Below are 16,846 nucleotides of genomic sequence, written 5' to 3'. Positions count from 1 at the left end.
CAGCAAGTTAGCCCATGTGTACAAGATGCTTCCTTCCATACCAGGTAGGAACAGTGCTCTCTTAAACTTGGAGGGTGCCTGGGCAGAAGCTCTGGAGCCCAATACCTGCATTTTACAAGTCAGATTGCTGCTTTTTGCTCAGTGCCTGTGTGCCTGCATACACGGGTCTCCTGATACTCAGGCACGGCAGATGACTTTCACCTTTTAGTGTTTTGCTCACGGCTGCATCTGCAGAGCCTAGAATGGTGCCTGGTACACAGTAGGCTCTCGGTGTCTTACTAATGAGTTCCCTTTCCCAATACTGAAGTGATCGTGGGCGAATTCCAGAAAACCCTGCATCATTTTAATTAATTAATTAATTAATTAATTAATTAATTTGAGACGGAGTCTCGCTCTGTCACCCAGGCTGGAGTGCAGTGGAGCCATCTCAGCTCACTGCAACCTTCGCCTCCCGCGTTCAAGCAATTCTCCTGCCTCAGCCGCCCGAGTAGCTGGGATTACAGGCAACCGCCACCACGCCCGACTAATTTTTTTGGATTTTTAGTAGACGGGGCGTCACCATGTTGGTCAGGCTCCTGACCTCAAGCGATCCGCCCGCCTCGGCCTGGGATTACAGGCGTGTGCCACCGCGCCCGGCCTAGAGGCAATTTTCTATTTCTGACTTGCTAGGCTAGTCAGAGCAAGACGTCTTTACAGGTCTGGGCAAGCAGCTGGAAAAGGCCCAGGGCCCAGGGCTCCTCCTCCACCCAGCCCCACCCCTCCTCGGCTGAAGACCAGCCCTAATAAGGCAGCGACCGACCAGAATCAGCACCAGGTCAAGTGCACTCCGGGCGGGACGGTGAGCAGATCCACCTCGCGCATGCGAACAGCTTCTGTGCCGGCTCCTTGAAGAGCGGGCGCAGACTCAAAGCTGTTGCTTCCGCCCTTACTCCGCTCAACTCGTCCCTGGGCGGGGCGGAGGCAGGGCTGGGGGAAGAGGCGTGACGGCGCTGTGCGCGTGCACAAAAGGGAACTGTGGTGGGCGCGCCGCGGCACAGCTGGCTTGAGCAACTGGAAACAAGATGCAGGTGAGCTGGGACGGGGCTCGGGTCTGGGGTCTGCGGCCCGTTCGTTTGTCTCATTGGGCTGAGGCCGGCGGTGGACGCCTGCCCTCTGGGAAACTCCGGCGCTGCAGGCACGAGGGAAGCCCGGCGCGTCCAGGCCCCGCGCAGGCGCAGTGCGGGAGGGCGGGCGTGGTCCCACCAGGACCCACGGCCTGGGCTTCCCCGCTTCGGTGTGTCTTGTCCCCCAAACCTCGTCTCCTCCAGGTCTCTCCCCACCCGGGCTTGTTGTGCAGGTCTTGCCGGATCCCGGCTGACAAAAGTTACCTCCTCTCCTGAACTCCCCTAAGGCACACCTGGGCAGAGGAAGCGGCGGGTCCGGCCCAGGGTCCCCCACGTAAAGCGGCGGCGCAGCCCTTGTTCCTGGGCCCGCTGAGGGTTTAGTTACATCCTCTTCCCCCGAGCCCTGGGGTCCATTTGGGGCCCGCTCCCTATCTGACCGCTCGGGTTCCAGAGCCCCTCCCCTCGCGAGGGTCCCTCTGTTTCGTGTTTTTTTTTTTTTTAAATTAAAATAGGTAAAATTATTTTTCTGTAGCTGCAATTTACTAGCGGAATTTGGTTAAAGCCTAAAGAGAATGAATGAAAACACCATGGAAATGGGCACCATTGTCGGCAGAAATCTGTGCCAACTAAATTTTGTCACTGTCCAAGGATCCCGCTGTGGTCAGAAATTCTAACCTCTGTTCAGTGGCAGACGGAGAGGAGATGGTGGGGGTTTTGCTGGGGAGGGAGGCATTGGGGTCTGGAGGGGAGGGCGTACCTGCCAGGAGCCAGACTCTTCTTTTTTTTTTTTTTTTTTTTTTGAGACCGGGTCTTGCTCTGTTGCCCAGGTTGGAATGCAGTGACACTATTCCAGCTCACTGCAACCTCGACCTCCCGGGGCTAAGCCATCCTCCCTTGTCAGCCTCCGGAGTAGGTGGGTCCACAGGCTTGCACCCACCACTCCATGCTAATTTTTTGTACAGATGGGGTCTCCCCGTGTTGCTCAGCCTCAGCCTCCCAAAGATTACGGGATGAGCCACCTCGACTGGCCTAGACACTCTAAATCCCCTGCCCTTCAGGTCCCGTGAGACCTTCCCTGACCACCCAGTGGAAAGGATTCTGCTCTTTTTTTTTTTTTTTTGAGACGGAGTCTCCTCTGTCGCCCAGGCTGGAGTGCAGTTTGCGCGATCTCAGCTCACTGCAAGCTCCGTCTCCCGGGTTCACGCCATTCTCCTGCCTCAGCCTCCCGAGTAGCTGGGACTACAGGCGCCGCCACCACGCCCGGTTAATTTTTTGTATTTTTAGTAGAGACAAGGTTTCACCGTGTTAGCCAGGATGGTTTCGATTTCCTGACGTGATCCGCCCTCCTCGCCCTCCCAAAGTACTGGGATTACAGGCGTGAGCCACCGCGCCCGGCCTCAGTTTTCTTTTGATGTATCTCAGAATTGTTACACAGGGTTGGTGTTGGAGGCCGATTATCCCAGTGCCCTTTTCACAGTGCTCCTGATTTCATATTCCAAAGCAAGCCTGAGCTCCATTAGCTGCACCATGCAAACCGGTGCTTGGGCAGCTTGGTTCTGGATCCAAGAGCCACTTTTACATCAGTCTTTGTGACATTGATCCTTGGTGATTTTGATCCTGGTTGATTTGGCCAGCCGTTCTAGCACGGCAGTGCCTCTGAATGTCGTGCCTCTCCTAGGCTTGTGAAGATTCGGTGACGAGGTACAGGAAAAAGGGCTTAGAAGAGTGCCCTGCATTTTATGAGCTACTCTGAGAAGTCTCAGCTTTTCCTCTCAGGTTTGGCCGTTAGAGAGTTGTCAGCCAAGCCTCATCTGCAGCCTGAGATCCTCAAAATATCACAGTCTCTTTGCTTTTGGGCCCTATGCATGCCGCAGGCCGCTCTGCCTGGAAGATTTTGTTGATTACGGGCGCCTACCTGGCTAATTTTTGTGTTTTTAGTGGAGATGGGGTTTCACTATATTGGCCAGTCTGGTCTTTAATTCCTGACTTCAGATGTTCTGCCTGCCTTGGCCTCCCAAATAGCTGGGATTACAGGCGTGAGCCACTGAACCCAGCCTGGAAGATTATTTTTAAGTCCCCAGACTCCTGTCACAGGTTGCTTCCCACCCTCAGGTGGAATGTCACCTCCTCTATAGGGAACATCCCTGTCTACTCTGTGGAATGTGGGTCCTGGGTAATTCTCTAAAACAGCTTGTTTGTCATTGCACTTGCCACAATTTTATCGATGTATAGTTTGTATATGCACTTGTTTGTTGCCTGTCTCTTCCTCTTGACTGTAACACAGGTGACTCTTGCATTCACCACTCTTCCCCATGGCCTACAGGAATTTACATGTGGTAGATACTTAAATTTTATCTGTTGAATGAATCACTCAGTCATTATTATTATTGAGACTGTCTCGCTCTGTCGCCCAGGCTGGAATGCAGTGGCATGATCTCGGCTCACTGCAAGCTCCGCCTCCCGGGTTCATGCCATTTTTCCTGCCTCAGCCTCCCAAGTAGCTGGGACTACAGGTGCCTGCCACCACGCCCGGCTAATTTTTTGTATTTTTAGTAGAGATGGTGTTTCACCCTGTTAGCCAGGGTGGTCTCGATCTCCTGACCTCAGCCTCCCGAAGTGCTGGGATTACAGGCGTGAGCCACCGTGCCCGGCACTCTCAGCCATTATTAAAAATATTGAACACATTCCACGTCAGAGCCTTGGTATCGGTATTAATGCTGATCTGCACATCCCATCCTAATTTTTACCCCAAGAATAGCTCCTCCATTGGGGGGGGGGGGGGGGGGGGGTAGACAGCAAGAACAAAACAGGGGCTGTGGATCTTTTGACACTTTCTCGGAAATAGTTCACAGACTGTGGTGTGAATTCTTCCCTTCCTGTCACTTTTCCCATTTGGCCCCGTGCTCAGTGTGGCTCCCTGTATGCTAGACTTAGCACTCATGGTAACCTTGGTCCCGCTGTTCTAGGACCCCAACGCAGACACTGAGTGGAATGACATCTTACGCAAAAAGGGTATCTTACCCCCCAAGGAAAGTCTGAAAGAACTGGAAGAGGAGTCAGATGAGGAGCAGCACATCCTCCAGCAGTCAGTGGGTGAGTTCACTGCCTTTCCTCTGCATCTGTCTGGGTTAGGAGATGGCTCCCTAAGCCTCTTGACTGCCCTGCCAGGAGACAGGTTGGAGTGCCAGCATGGACACTGTGTGTGTGGGACCTCAGACGAGACACAGGGCATCTCTCACCTTCACCTTCCTGAGCCACAGACTTAGGGGACTTCAGATGTGTCCCACAAGTCCGTGTCCATGTCACATGAGAACTGCAGAAAATACTTCTTTCTGCTTTCTAGTCTGTGATTCCCTTTGATAATGTCGTGGAAATTTGTTCAAGATTTTAGTATTTGTATTTTTTCCTGAGCATATACTTGATTCTCTGGTTTCATTGAGGATATTAACTAAAAATAGCTTTATCTGGGGAGGCATAAGATGTTTGCAATGTGTAGGAGTCTGAGGGGGTTTTTTTCTCAAAGGCAGTCATACTGTCTGAATTGGAGTCCCTTGGAGTGTTTACTGAAGCAGTCTCTGGAATGAGGCCCAGGAATCTGCATTTTAAATAAGTGCCTTAAAGGATTCTGAGGCTTGTCATAGTTTGAGAAGCATTGGTCACAGGGACTGGTACTTTTGTCCTCTGTTGACACATTAGAGCTAATTTAGAGAAGGATTTATTAGAAAGTATCCAGCGAGTGGTTACTGCATGATTATCATTGTCAGCTGCTTTTCTGGGTTTGGGGATGTAGCTATGCATAAGCCAGACACAATTCTCTGCCCTCAGAGAACCAACATTCTAGTGGGGGAGACAGACAGTAAACAATAAAGAAAATAAGGCAATAAAAGGGACTCGAAAGGGTTGGAGGAGAAGCAGGGTCAGAGAGGGCCTCACCGAGAAGACATTTGCGTGGACCTGAAGGAGGTGAAGCTGGCATTTGGGTAAAGACCTGAAGGAGCTGAAGAACACATTTGAATAGACCTGAGGGAGTTGTTGACCTGAAGAAGACATCTGGGTATTCCTGAAGGGGGTGATATGAGCGAGTGAAACGTGGGCCCTGGCATGGCTGGGAATCCCTGACGAGGCTGGAGGCGCTGGGGGAGAGTGAGTTCAGAGCAGCCTCAGCAGACCCAGTAGCTTCTAGTAAGGACCTTGGCCTTTACACCTAATGAGGCAGGAAGCTTTTGGAAGTTTAAACAGAGGAGTGACATTTTCTTTTTTTTTTTGCTTTTTGTTTGTTTGAGATGGAGTCTCGCTCTCTTACCCAGGCTGGAGCGCAGTGGCGCAGTCTTGACTCACTGCAACCTCCACCTCCCAGGTTCAAGCGATTCTCCTGCAGCAGCCTCCTGAGTAGCTGGGATTACAGACATGTGCCACCATGCCTGGCTAATATTTTTGTATTTTTAGTAGAGATGAGGTTTCACCATGTTGGCCAGGCTGGTCTAAAACTCCTGACCTCAAGTGATCCACCCACCTTGGCCTCCCAAAGAGCTGGGATTATAGGCCACTGCACCCGGCCAAGGGATGCATTCACTTTGAGATCCCTATTAGACAAATAGCCACATTAAGAGGGCGCTTGGGTATGTTTTTCTCCACATTAGAGAAGTCTGGGCTGGAGGCCAATCCTTTGTCAGCATATTGATAGCATTGAACGCCATGAGATGAGATGCAATCACCAAGGGAGTGGGTGTGGATGAAGAAGGAAAGTAGTCAAAGGTTTGAGCCTGGGGAATTTTAATCAGCAAAGGGTTCCAAAGCGTGGCGGTGGCTCACTCCTGTAATCCCAGCACTTTGAGGTGGGCAGATCACTTGAGGTCAGGAGTTCAAGACCAGCTTGGCCAACATGGTGAAACCCTGTCTCTATTAATGATACAAAAATTAGCTGGGCATGGTGGCACATGCCCGTAATCCCAGCAACTCAGGAGGCTGAGGCAGGAGAATTGCTTGAATTTGGGAGGCGGAGGTTCTCAGTGAGTCGAGATCGCACCATTGCACTCCAGCCTGGATGACAAGAGTGAAACTCTGTCTCAAAAAAAAAAAAAAAGCAGGGGGCAGGGTGGGGTGGGTAGGAGAAGAGAGGGGAGGAGGATCTGAGGGCTTGGGAAAGATGCTGTCAGTCAAGAAATTGGGATTACAGGTGTGAGCCACCATGCCCGGCCTCTCAGCTTCTAATGTAGTGTGGTGCCTTAAGTAATTTTCGCTTAGGTGGGCTAAGGATCTAGTGTTGTGTGCATATCTTTAGGAGAAAAGAGGGGACAAAAGAAAAATGTTTGTTCATCTTTTTAAATTTTTGCTTTTTGCCGATGTAACTAAATTCAGTGAAAACATATGAAGATATGACTTTGGAAGAGCTGGAGGATCATGAAGACGAGTTTAATGAGGAGGATGAACGTGCTATTGAAATGTACAGGTAAGTGCCACCCAGGGGTCTGGGTTTTTTTGTTGTTGTTTTGTTTTGTTTTGGCGTGGCAATAAAATGTGTGGGCTGAGCACGGTGACTCATACCTGTAGTCCGAACACTTTGGGAGGATGAGGCAGGCGGATCGCTTGAGCTCAGAAGTTTGAGACCAGCCTGTGAAACCCCGTCTCTACAAATACAAAAATTAGCTGGGTGTGGTGGCGAATGCCTATAGATCCAGCTGCTCAGGAGCCCGGGAAGTGGAGGTTGCAGTGAGCTGAGACTGCCACTGCTCTCCAGCCTGGGCGACAGAGCCCAGACTCTGTCTCAAAAAATAAAAAGAAATGTGTGTCCTTCAAAAAATTTTCAGCTGAAACATTTGGGAGCGACTATTGTTAAATAATAATATTGTGAATTTTAGCAAACTGATCTTAGATTTTTGCCATGAGACCGATAAATAAACCTGGGCTTTTACAAGGATTGCTTTCTAGAAGATGTGTGTGTGCATGTGTTTGTGTGTGGATGTAAGATGTTTCTTTCCTTGTTTTGTGCAGACGGCAGAGACTGGCTGAGTGGAAAGCAACTAAACTGAAGAATAAATTTGGAGAAGTTTTAGAGATCTCAGGGAAGGATTATGTTCAAGAAGTTACCAAAGCTGGCGAGGGCTTGTGGGTCGTCTTGCACCTTTACAAGCAAGGGTGAGCTGATCTTCCACTCCATCTATCAAATGTTAATTTGAATTTATGTCTTCAGGATCTCAGGCCTTACCGATATCAGAGAGTTTAAAAAAATTTTTTCTGGGCCAGGCGTGGTGGCTCACACCTGTAATCCCAGCACTTTGGGAGGCCGAGGCAGGTGGATCACGAGGTCAGGAGATTGAGACCATCCTGGCTACGATGAAACCACATCTCTACTAAAAATACAAAAAAAAAAAAAAAAATCAGCCAGGCGTGCTGGCGGGCACCTGTAGTCCCAGCTACTCAGGAGGCTGAGGCAGGAGAATGGTGTGAACCCGGGAGGCAGAGCTTGCAGTGAGCTGAGATCACACCACTGCACTCCAGCCTGGGCGACAGAGCAAGACTCCATCTCAAAAAGAAAAAAAATTTTTTCTGGTACTGAGTTTTTTGTGTTTTTATTGCTGGTTTGCCCAAACCTTATTACTTAATTTTTTATCTTAAGACTTTCAAATTAATATTTGTGACTAATACGTATGCCTTTGTTAAAGTATAGCAATGGAGACTGTGCTTTTCTGTTTTTGAAAAGGAATTCCTAAGTTATTTATTCCTTTACAGGAACTCTGACATTTCAACATTCTATGTAATGAATTTATTGCATAGATGGCAAGGCTGGCTTTTATAGTAGTGCCTGAACTGTGTGATACTGAGGTCTTCCAATGTTTCTCAGCTCTCCAGTCTTGTCTTAAACTGTAGAGTTCAGTGCTTATTTAGGAATTTCTTTTCTTTTTTTCTTTTTTTTTGAGATGCAGTGTCACTCTGTCGACCAGGCTGAAGTGCAGTGGTGTGATCTGGGCTCACTGCAACCTCCATCTCCTGGGTTCAAGTGATTCTCCTGCCTCTGCCTCCCAAGTAGCTGGGATTACAGGCACCTGCCACCACACCCAGCTATTTTTTTTGTATTTTCATTAGAGACGGGGTTTCACCATCTTGGCCAGACTGGTCTTGAACTCCTGACCTCGTGATCCACTCACTTTGGCCTCCCAAAGTGCTGGGATTACAGACGTGAGCCACTGTGCCTGGCCAGGAATTTCTTTAAAAGCAGGAAACATTTTCTGACATTACATACTTTCTAAACCTTCAGAAGTTAGACCAGCCTGTGAAACCCCATCTCTACAAATACAAAAATTAGCTGGGTGTGGTAATCCCCACCCAGTTTTAGAAAACTTCATGTTTTCTAAACCTTTCTGACATTACATACTTTCTAAACCTTTCTAAACTTTTCTCATTCAACCTTATACGAAAGGTATAGCAATTATCTTTTACATTGAAGCTGTTTTTCTGACTTGTTTTGTCAAATAAATTGGACTTTGGATTTGTGTTCTTCAGTATCCCTCAGCATATTAGGAAGTTTTTAAAAAACGTTAATTCAGCTGGGCATGGTGGCTTACACCTGTAATCCCAGCACTTTGGGAGGCCATTGCAGCTGGATCTTGAGCTCAAGTTTAAGAGCAACCTGGGCAATGTGGTGAAACCCTGTCTTTACAAAAAAAAAAAAATTAGCTGGGCATGGTGGTGTATGCCTGTACCCCCAGCTGCTTGGGCGGCTGAGGTGGGAGGATTGCTTGTGAGCCGAGATCACACCACTTCACTCCATTTAGCCTGGGTGACAAACAAGACCCTATGTCAAAAAAAACAAAACAAAACAAAAAAACAAAGTTGATTCATCTTAGCTAGCAGCAGAATTACTTGGCGGGGCGCGGTGGCTCAAGCCTGTAATCCCAGCACTTTGGAAGGCCGAGACGGGCGGATCAAGAGGTCAGGAGATCGAGACCATCCTGGCTAACACGGTGAAACCCCGTCTCTACTAAAAATACGAAGAAAAACTAGCCGGGCGAGGTGGCGGGCGCCTGTAGTCCCAGCTACACGGGAGGCTGAGGCAGGAGAATGGCGTAAACCTGGGAGGCGGAGCTGGCAGTGAGCTGAGATCCGACCACTGCACTCCAGCCTGGGTGACAGAGCGAGACTCCGTCTCAAAAAAAAAAAAAAAAAAAGAATTACTTGTGAAACTGTTACAAGGTTTTACATAGGGTAGAAGGGTCATTGAGCTTTGTTCTGCATAAATGTGGGCTCCTAATTGCTTCTGTTTTCTATGTGTGTTTTACAGAATTCCCCTCTGTGCCCTGATAAATCAGCACCTCAGTGGACTTGCCAGGAAGTTTCCTGATGTCAAATTTATCAAAGCCATTTCAACAACCTGCATACCCAATTATCCTGATAGGAATCTGCCCACGATATTCGTTTACCTGGAAGGAGATATCAAGGCTCAGTTTATTGGTCCTCTGGTGTTTGGCGGCATGAACCTGACAAGGGATGGTAAGGGCTCTGGGAGCCAGGCGGGGCTGTGAGAGATGGGAGGCGCGTTTCTGTTGGAGAGAGTGTCTGTTTCCTGGACTCCTGTTACGATGGTGGGTCAAGTTCACCTCAGCCTGTGTATGAGTGACTGTTAGGAGGACAGAAGCACATTTAATCTCTCATCTTAGTTGCGTAATCAAGAACAGTTACAACTGGGCTCTACCGATTCATAGTTAAAGGAAGATATGATAGACTTAAATATGAACATTTCTTATTTTGGTGTGGAATATATTTTGTCTCTACAGTTGGATGTTTTTGTAGCTTGAGATCACAACATTCACTTTGCTTTAATTCACATGAACAGAGGGAGATGTTAATGTATATATTTGTATTTTTCTATAGAAATATTCTCAGTTGAGTATCTTAGTAGCTTTTAAATTTATTTACTCATTTATTTATTTATTGTTTGAGACTGAGTCTTGCTTTGTCACCCAGGCTAGAGTGCAATGGTACGATCTTGCCTCACTGCAACCTCTGCCTCCCAGGTTCATGTGATTCTCCTGCCTCTGCCTCCCAAATAACTGGGATTACAGGCGCCCATCACCACACCCAGCTAATTTTTGTATTTTTAGTGGAGACGGGGTTTCACCATGTTGGCCAGGCTGGTCGCGAACTCCTGGCCTCAAGTGATCTACCCACTTCAGCCTCCCAAAGTGCTGGGATTACAGACGTGAGCCACTGCGCCCGGCTAGTAGCTTTTATTTATTTATTTTTTGAGATGGAATTTCACTCTTATTGCCCGGGCTGGAGTGCGATCACGTGATCTCGGCTCACTGCAACCTCAGCCCCCCAGGTTCAAGCAATTCACCTGCCTCAGCCTCCCTAGTACCTGGGATTACAGGCATGCGCCAACATGCCCGGCAAAGTTTTTTGTATTTTTAGTAGAGACGGGGTTTCTCCATGTGGTCAGGCTGGTCTCGAACGCCTGACCTCAGGTGATCCACCCGCCTTGGCCTACCAAAGTGCTGGGATTACAGGCGTGAGCCGCTGCTTCCGGCCAGCTTTTAAATTAAATTAAAATTTTATTTAATTCTGCCTGTTAGCCCGGAAGGATGTGGGGTTTTTTGTTTGTTTTTTTGAGATGGAGTTTTGCTCTTTCACTCAGGCTGGAGTGCAGTGGTGTGATCTCGCTTGCTTCACTGGAACCTCCTCCGCCTTCTGGTTTCAAGCAATTCTCCTGCCTCAACCTCCCAAGTAGCTGGGATTGCAGGTGCCCACCACCACGCCTGGCTAATTTTTGTATTTTTAGTAGAGACAGGTTTTCACCATGTTGGCCAGGCTGGTCTTAAACTCCTGACCTTGTGATCTGCCCGCCACAGCCTCCCAAAGTGCTAGGATTACAGGCATGAGCCACTGTGCCCGGCTGTATTTTTTAATTCCTTTTTACCGGTTAAACATGGAGGTATCAAAGTACATATCCTCACAGAACCTTAGCCCAGCAGCATTCTTGCCAAGTGAAACTCTCTATCTCATTATTAAAATAATATTTCCAACTATGCTTTACTAGAAAAACATTTTTAAACGTGACTTTATATACTGTACCACTAAGATACTCATCTGGCAGCCGGGTGCGGTGGCTCACGCCTGTAATCCCAGCACTTTGGGAGGCCGAGGTGGGCGGATTGCCTGAGGTCAGGGGTTCGAAACCAGCCTGGCCAACATAGTGAAACCCCGTCTCTACTGAAAATACAGAAAATTAGCTCGGCGTGGTGGCAGGCACCTATAATCCCAGCTACTTGGAAGGCTGAGGCAGGAGAATCACTTGAACCTGGGAGGCAGAGGTTGCAGTGAGCCGAGATCGTGCCATTGCACTCCAGCCTGGGTGACGAGCGAAACTGTCTCAAAAAAAAAAAAAAAGATGCTCAACTGGAAAGTATAAATATATAAACACACACATATAAGAGATACATCAGTTACATATCCAGTGTTCAGAGGTGTACAGCATTTCAAACTACATGTTTACATCTTATTTTGACCTTTTTTGAATGTAACAGGGGAGAAAGAAGTGTGCAATTGTCTTTATTTCTAAAAAAAAAAAAGTCTTGAAGTCTAGTGAACTTACATATGATTGTGTAAGTGAACAGTAACATTAAATACACTTATGTACGTATGTGTGGATATATAAAGATATATATATATATTTTTTATTGATTGATTTTTTTAAAATTTTTGAGACAGGGTCTTGCTCTGTCACCCAGGCTGGAGTGCAGTGGTGTAATCTTGGCTCACTCCGGCCTCTGCCTCCCAGGTTCAAGTGATTCTCGTGCCTCAGCCTCCTGAGTAGCTGGGACTACAGGCATGCACCACCATGCCCAGCTAAGTTTTGTATTTTTAGTAGAGATGGGGTTTCACCATGTTGCCCAGGCTGGTCGTGAACTCCTGACCCCAAGTGAGAAGTGATCCAGCCGCCTCCCAAAGTTCTGGGATTACAGGTGTGAGCCACCACGTCCGGCCGAATATAAATTCTTGAGTCAGGAATTCGAAGTCTTTTTTTTTTTTTTTTTTTTTTTAAAGAAACAGGTTGAATTTCCATAACATTCAACCAAAGTACCTAGAGCTGCAAATACTGGTGTTACTCATCTTCATGGAGCACTTTTTTTTAAACCCAGCATGACTGAGGTATGATTGACCAAAACAATTGAATATATTTAAGATATACAACATGGAGATTTAATATAGGTACAATGTGAAATGATTACCACAATCCAATTAATTAACCACTCATCATTTCACGTGGCTACCCTTACTGTGGTAAGAATCCTTAAGATCTACTTTCCTCGCAAATTTCAGGTATACATTATTATTCACTGGAGTTACCATGTTCTACATTAGGTCTTCAGAACTTACCCATCTTATAACTGAAAGTTTGTATCCTTGGCTAACATCTCCTATTTCCACTCCTGCCCCCGATAACCACCATTCTATTCTCTGTTTCATGGATCACTTTAAGTTAATAAGACAAGTAAAATTCGACTGAGCACATTGGCTCAAGCCTGTAATCCTAGCATGTTGGGAGGTTAAGGCTGGAGGATCACATGAGGCCAGGAGTTTGAGACCAGCCTGGGCAACATAGCGAGATCCCATCTCTACAAAAAAGAAATTAGCCAGGTGTGGTGGTGCACACCTGTAATCTCAGCTACTAGGGAGATGGGCGGGAGGATCATTTGAACCCAGGAGTTCAAGGTTACAGTGAGCTATGATTGCACCACAGCACTCTAGCCTGGGTGACAAGTGAGAGCCTGTCTTTTTTTTTTTTTGAGACAGAGTCTTCGCTTTGTTGCCCAGGCTGTAGTGCAGTGGCACGATCTCAAGGCACCCGCTACCACGCCCGACTAATTTTTTGTATTTTTAGTAGAGATGGGGTTTGACCATCTTAGCCAGGATGATCTCGATCTCCTGACTTCATGATCCACCTGCCTCGGCCTCCCAAAGTGCTGGGATTACAGGCGTGAGCCACCACACCCGGCCTGGTTTTCAAATTTTAATTATGTGTCCAATTATAGAACTCTCTGCCTTGATGTTCTTTAAGCAAAGCCATTTGTTGTAGAATCTCTTGGGTAGTCCTTTGGTTCTGCCTGGGCTCTTCTCTGAAGTAGGCAAATACGTCACTTGATTTTGCTTCACTTGGTCTCAGACCACAGGAATTTCACTGATTTTAAGAGTGAAGTATTAGAGCTGAGTCTTCAGTTACTGATTGTTTATTATCTGGTGCTTTACTTTTTTTTATTAGTTGGAACAAATGTGTAAGTTCTAGGGTATTCACCATTTATTCTTTGACCCCAATAGATTGAGATACTGGACATGAGGCTGAAGAGTTTATTAAAATTGGATTTAATGGTTAGATTGCCAGCAGGTTTGTGGAAATTATTTCCTTCAAATTTTTCATGCTGATTTCCTTCCTGGGAAATTGTCCAAACTGGGAAATTGGAGTCATCAGAGGATAGGTTTATTCTTTGTATTTTTGAGACAAGGTCTTGCTCTGTCTTGTAGGCCGGAGTGCAGTGACATGATCGTGGTTCGCTGCAACCTTGAACTCCTGGGCTCAAGCGATCCTGCCACTTCAGCCTCCCAAAGAGCTGGGATTATAGGCACACACCACGACTGTACCCAGCAAATTTTTATTTTTTAGTTTTATTTTTATTGTTGAGACAGTCTCACTGTTGCCCAGGCTGGAGTGCAGTGGCGTGATCTTAGCTGTCTGCAACCTCTGCCTCGCAGACTCAGGTGATCCTTACACCCCAGCCTCCTAAGTAGCTGGGACCACAGGCACATGCCACCATGCCTGGCTGGTTTTTCATCATGTTGCCCAGGCTGGTCTGGAACTGCCGGGCTTAAGCAATCCACCCGCGTTAGCTTCCCAAAGTGCTGGGATTACAAGCGTGAGCCACAGCACTTGGCGTACCCAGTTTAAAAATTTAAAAATTTTTTGAGATGAGGGTCTCACTGTATTGCCCAGGCTGATCTTCAACTCCTAGCCTCAAGTGATCCTCCTGCCTCAGCCTCCCAAAGTGTTGGGATTACAGGCGTGATACATTGTGCTGGGCCAAATTTTGATAATTATATTTTCTACTTAGAATAAACTAGCTTGATGGCCTTAGGGTGAGGGGACCTTTGCAGCACAATGCCCTAGGTGATTTGCTTTTTCTTTACCACGTAGAATTGGAATGGAAACTGTCTGAATCTGGAGCAATTATGACGGACCTGGAGGAAAACCCCAAGAAGCCGATTGAAGACGTGTTGCTGTCCTCAGTGCGGCGCTCTGTCCCCCTGAGGAGGGGCAGCAGTTCCGAGGGTGACTGAGGCTACAGCTGCTCTCACATGCCGAACTTTCTTGTGACACATTGTCTGGATTTTTTAAAAAAAGAAAAAGCAAGAATGAATCCTTCTGTTTTTTAGTTTTGTATAAATTATGTTTCAAATCTTTACATTTTAGAAATAATCATTGCTGGAAATTCTGTTAAATATTTTGGAACTCTTTTTTTTTTTTTTAATTACAGTATTTCCTCTAAAAAAATTAAAACCAGCCATTTGTATGGCAAATGTCTGTTTTCCTCATTTATATTTTAAGCCATAAAACCTAGTCACTATTTTTTGACATATAACTATAAAAAAATATAGTTTTAAATGTGAATAAATTATGCAGTGGAAAATTGCAAACTAAGCCTTATAGATACAATGTTTATTTTTATTTTATAAAGAGAGCAATGAGATTCTTAACGCAAAATACAGGAATGGTCTCTAGGACAAAAGAATCTTAGTATTTATTGAAGAAACAGACAATTTTTGTGAAACATTCCTGTATCGAAGCAATAACTGAAAGGTTCCAGTTTACTGCCATATTTGGTTAAACGTGTTCTCTTGCTAAAATAGTTCATCTCAGACTGTTAACTAATTTTTTTTTGAGATAGAGCTTTGCTGTGTTGCTGAGGCTCGAGTGCAGTGGCACAATCTCAGCTCACTGCAACCTCCGACTCCTGGGTTCAAGCAATTTTCCTGCCTCAGCCTCCTGAGGAGCTGGGATTACAGACGTGCACCACTATGCCCGGCTGATTTTGTACTTTTAGTAGAGTTTCATCATGTTGGCCGGGCTGGTCTCAAACTCCTAACCCCAAACTCGGCTTCCCAAACTGTTGGGATTACAGGTGTGAACCACCGTGCCTGCCCTGTTAACTAATTATGATTACTGTAAGAGGACATTGAATTAATTTTTGGAAATATATAAGCATACATATAAATAAACTGTATCTCAATCAATAAACTCATTTTGTGGCTCATTAGCATGATCACGTGTGTGTGAGATGTGCCCCCCTCAAATATTGTTAGGCTGTTGGCACATTACCCATATAACATGAGAAAAACCACATACCAAGATGTTTTGTGAACCAGTATTTCTCACTTAACGAACATTGATACTGAACAATTAGAGGAAATATTTTCTGATATTTGTGTTGAATGATGTAGTGCTGGTTTGAATCTTAAATAAGAATCAGCATGGAGTTCTTTTAGATTATGTTGTAAAATTTATTTTTGCTCTAATTCAATGAATGACAAGCAACTTGGACCCATTTTATCTGTCAGAAGTGTCTGAGATATTTGGATTCCTGACCCCCTCCTTTTTTTCTTTTTATAGAGATGGAGTCTCCCTGTGTTGCCCAGGCTGGTCTGGAGCTCATGGGCTCAAGTAATCCTCCCATCTCCGCCTCCCAAAATGTGGATTACAGGTGTGAGTCACTGCACCCGGCCCACATACGCAAGAGCCAGCACTGCCAATAACATATTCCCTGGTGGTGTACTTTGAAAGTGCTTCATGGAATTTTAATTGCAGGGTTGGAGCAAATTTGGTCAGTCCTCTTACTTGGATGCTGGTTCCGTGGGGTTTGTAGGAGAGCCACCTTCTTAGATTTTGGTCTTGGTAGCTGACATTATGAGATCTTGAGGGAAGAACAAAGGTGGAAAGTTGAATGCTGCATTTGCCTGACAGCCTTAATGTGCATATTTACAAGGAAAAAAAGGTGGTGCTTGAACATGGGGCAGCGTCCACAGTGACAGATAACAGCTTGAGTCCACTGAAGCCCACACAGGATCTAATTCTAAATTATTAGCTCTGCCACTTCAATCAAAGTGTGAAAGCTGCGCCTCATAATTTAGCCTGCACAGCAGATGAAGGCATTTAGTTTGAGCGCAGCAAAAGCTCAGGTGCCTGTGGCATTGGCAGATGAGCCCTGATTAATTCTTGAGACTTCCCTGTAATACTATTATCTTTCTAATTCCTTTGGCACATTAGTGATGTGACAGAGGTGATAAGACTTGGTGCTTAAGCACTGAGTTCCCCCAGTTCCACAGCAGGAACACAGCAGTGACCGGGAGGGGGGACACAAGGACACCTGGAAGCTGTCTTCTGTGCTTGGAGGAAAGGGTTGTGGGGAAAGGTTAAGCAGGTGCTAAGTAGCCCCCCACTCGCCCCCACTGTGTTTTTTTTTTTTTGAGACAGGGTCTCCAGTTGCCCAGGCTGGAAGGCAGTGGCTTGATCTCATCTCACTGCAGCCTCAACTTCCCAGGCTCAAGCAATTCTCCTACCTCATCCTCCTGAGTAGCTGGGACTACAGGTGAGCACCACCACCCAGGCTGGAAGGCAGTGGCTTGATCTCATCTCACTGCAGCCCCAACTTCCCGGGCTCAAGCGATTCTCCCACCTCATCCTCCTGAGTAGCTGAGAC

General features: G+C 46.5%; 1 protein-coding gene and 1 pseudogene across 1 annotated transcript; both read left to right on the top strand.

Annotated features, from left to right (window-relative positions):
• The first annotated feature begins 909 nt into the window (after positions 1–909).
• On the top strand, positions 910–14,669 carry PDCL3 (phosducin like 3). Its single transcript, XM_023211378.2, has 6 exons — positions 910–1,067; positions 4,070–4,196; positions 6,462–6,552; positions 7,095–7,238; positions 9,382–9,590; positions 14,287–14,669. The coding sequence occupies exons 1-6, from the start codon at positions 1,062–1,064 to the stop codon at positions 14,427–14,429; spliced, it is 720 nt and encodes a 239-aa protein (XP_023067146.1). The 5' UTR covers positions 910–1,061; the 3' UTR covers positions 14,430–14,669.
• Positions 14,670–15,387: 718 nt separating this feature from the next.
• Positions 15,388–15,478, top strand: LOC111535063 (annotated as a pseudogene).
• Positions 15,479–16,846: the final 1,368 nt, after the last annotated feature.

This window comes from Piliocolobus tephrosceles, chromosome 15 (genome assembly GCF_002776525.5).
Source record: "Piliocolobus tephrosceles isolate RC106 chromosome 15, ASM277652v3, whole genome shotgun sequence".
In the NCBI taxonomy this organism is placed as follows: Eukaryota; Metazoa; Chordata; class Mammalia; order Primates; family Cercopithecidae; genus Piliocolobus; species Piliocolobus tephrosceles.
The sequence above is the reverse complement of the archived record's forward strand: the minus strand, read 5'-3'. Positions and strand labels throughout refer to the sequence as shown.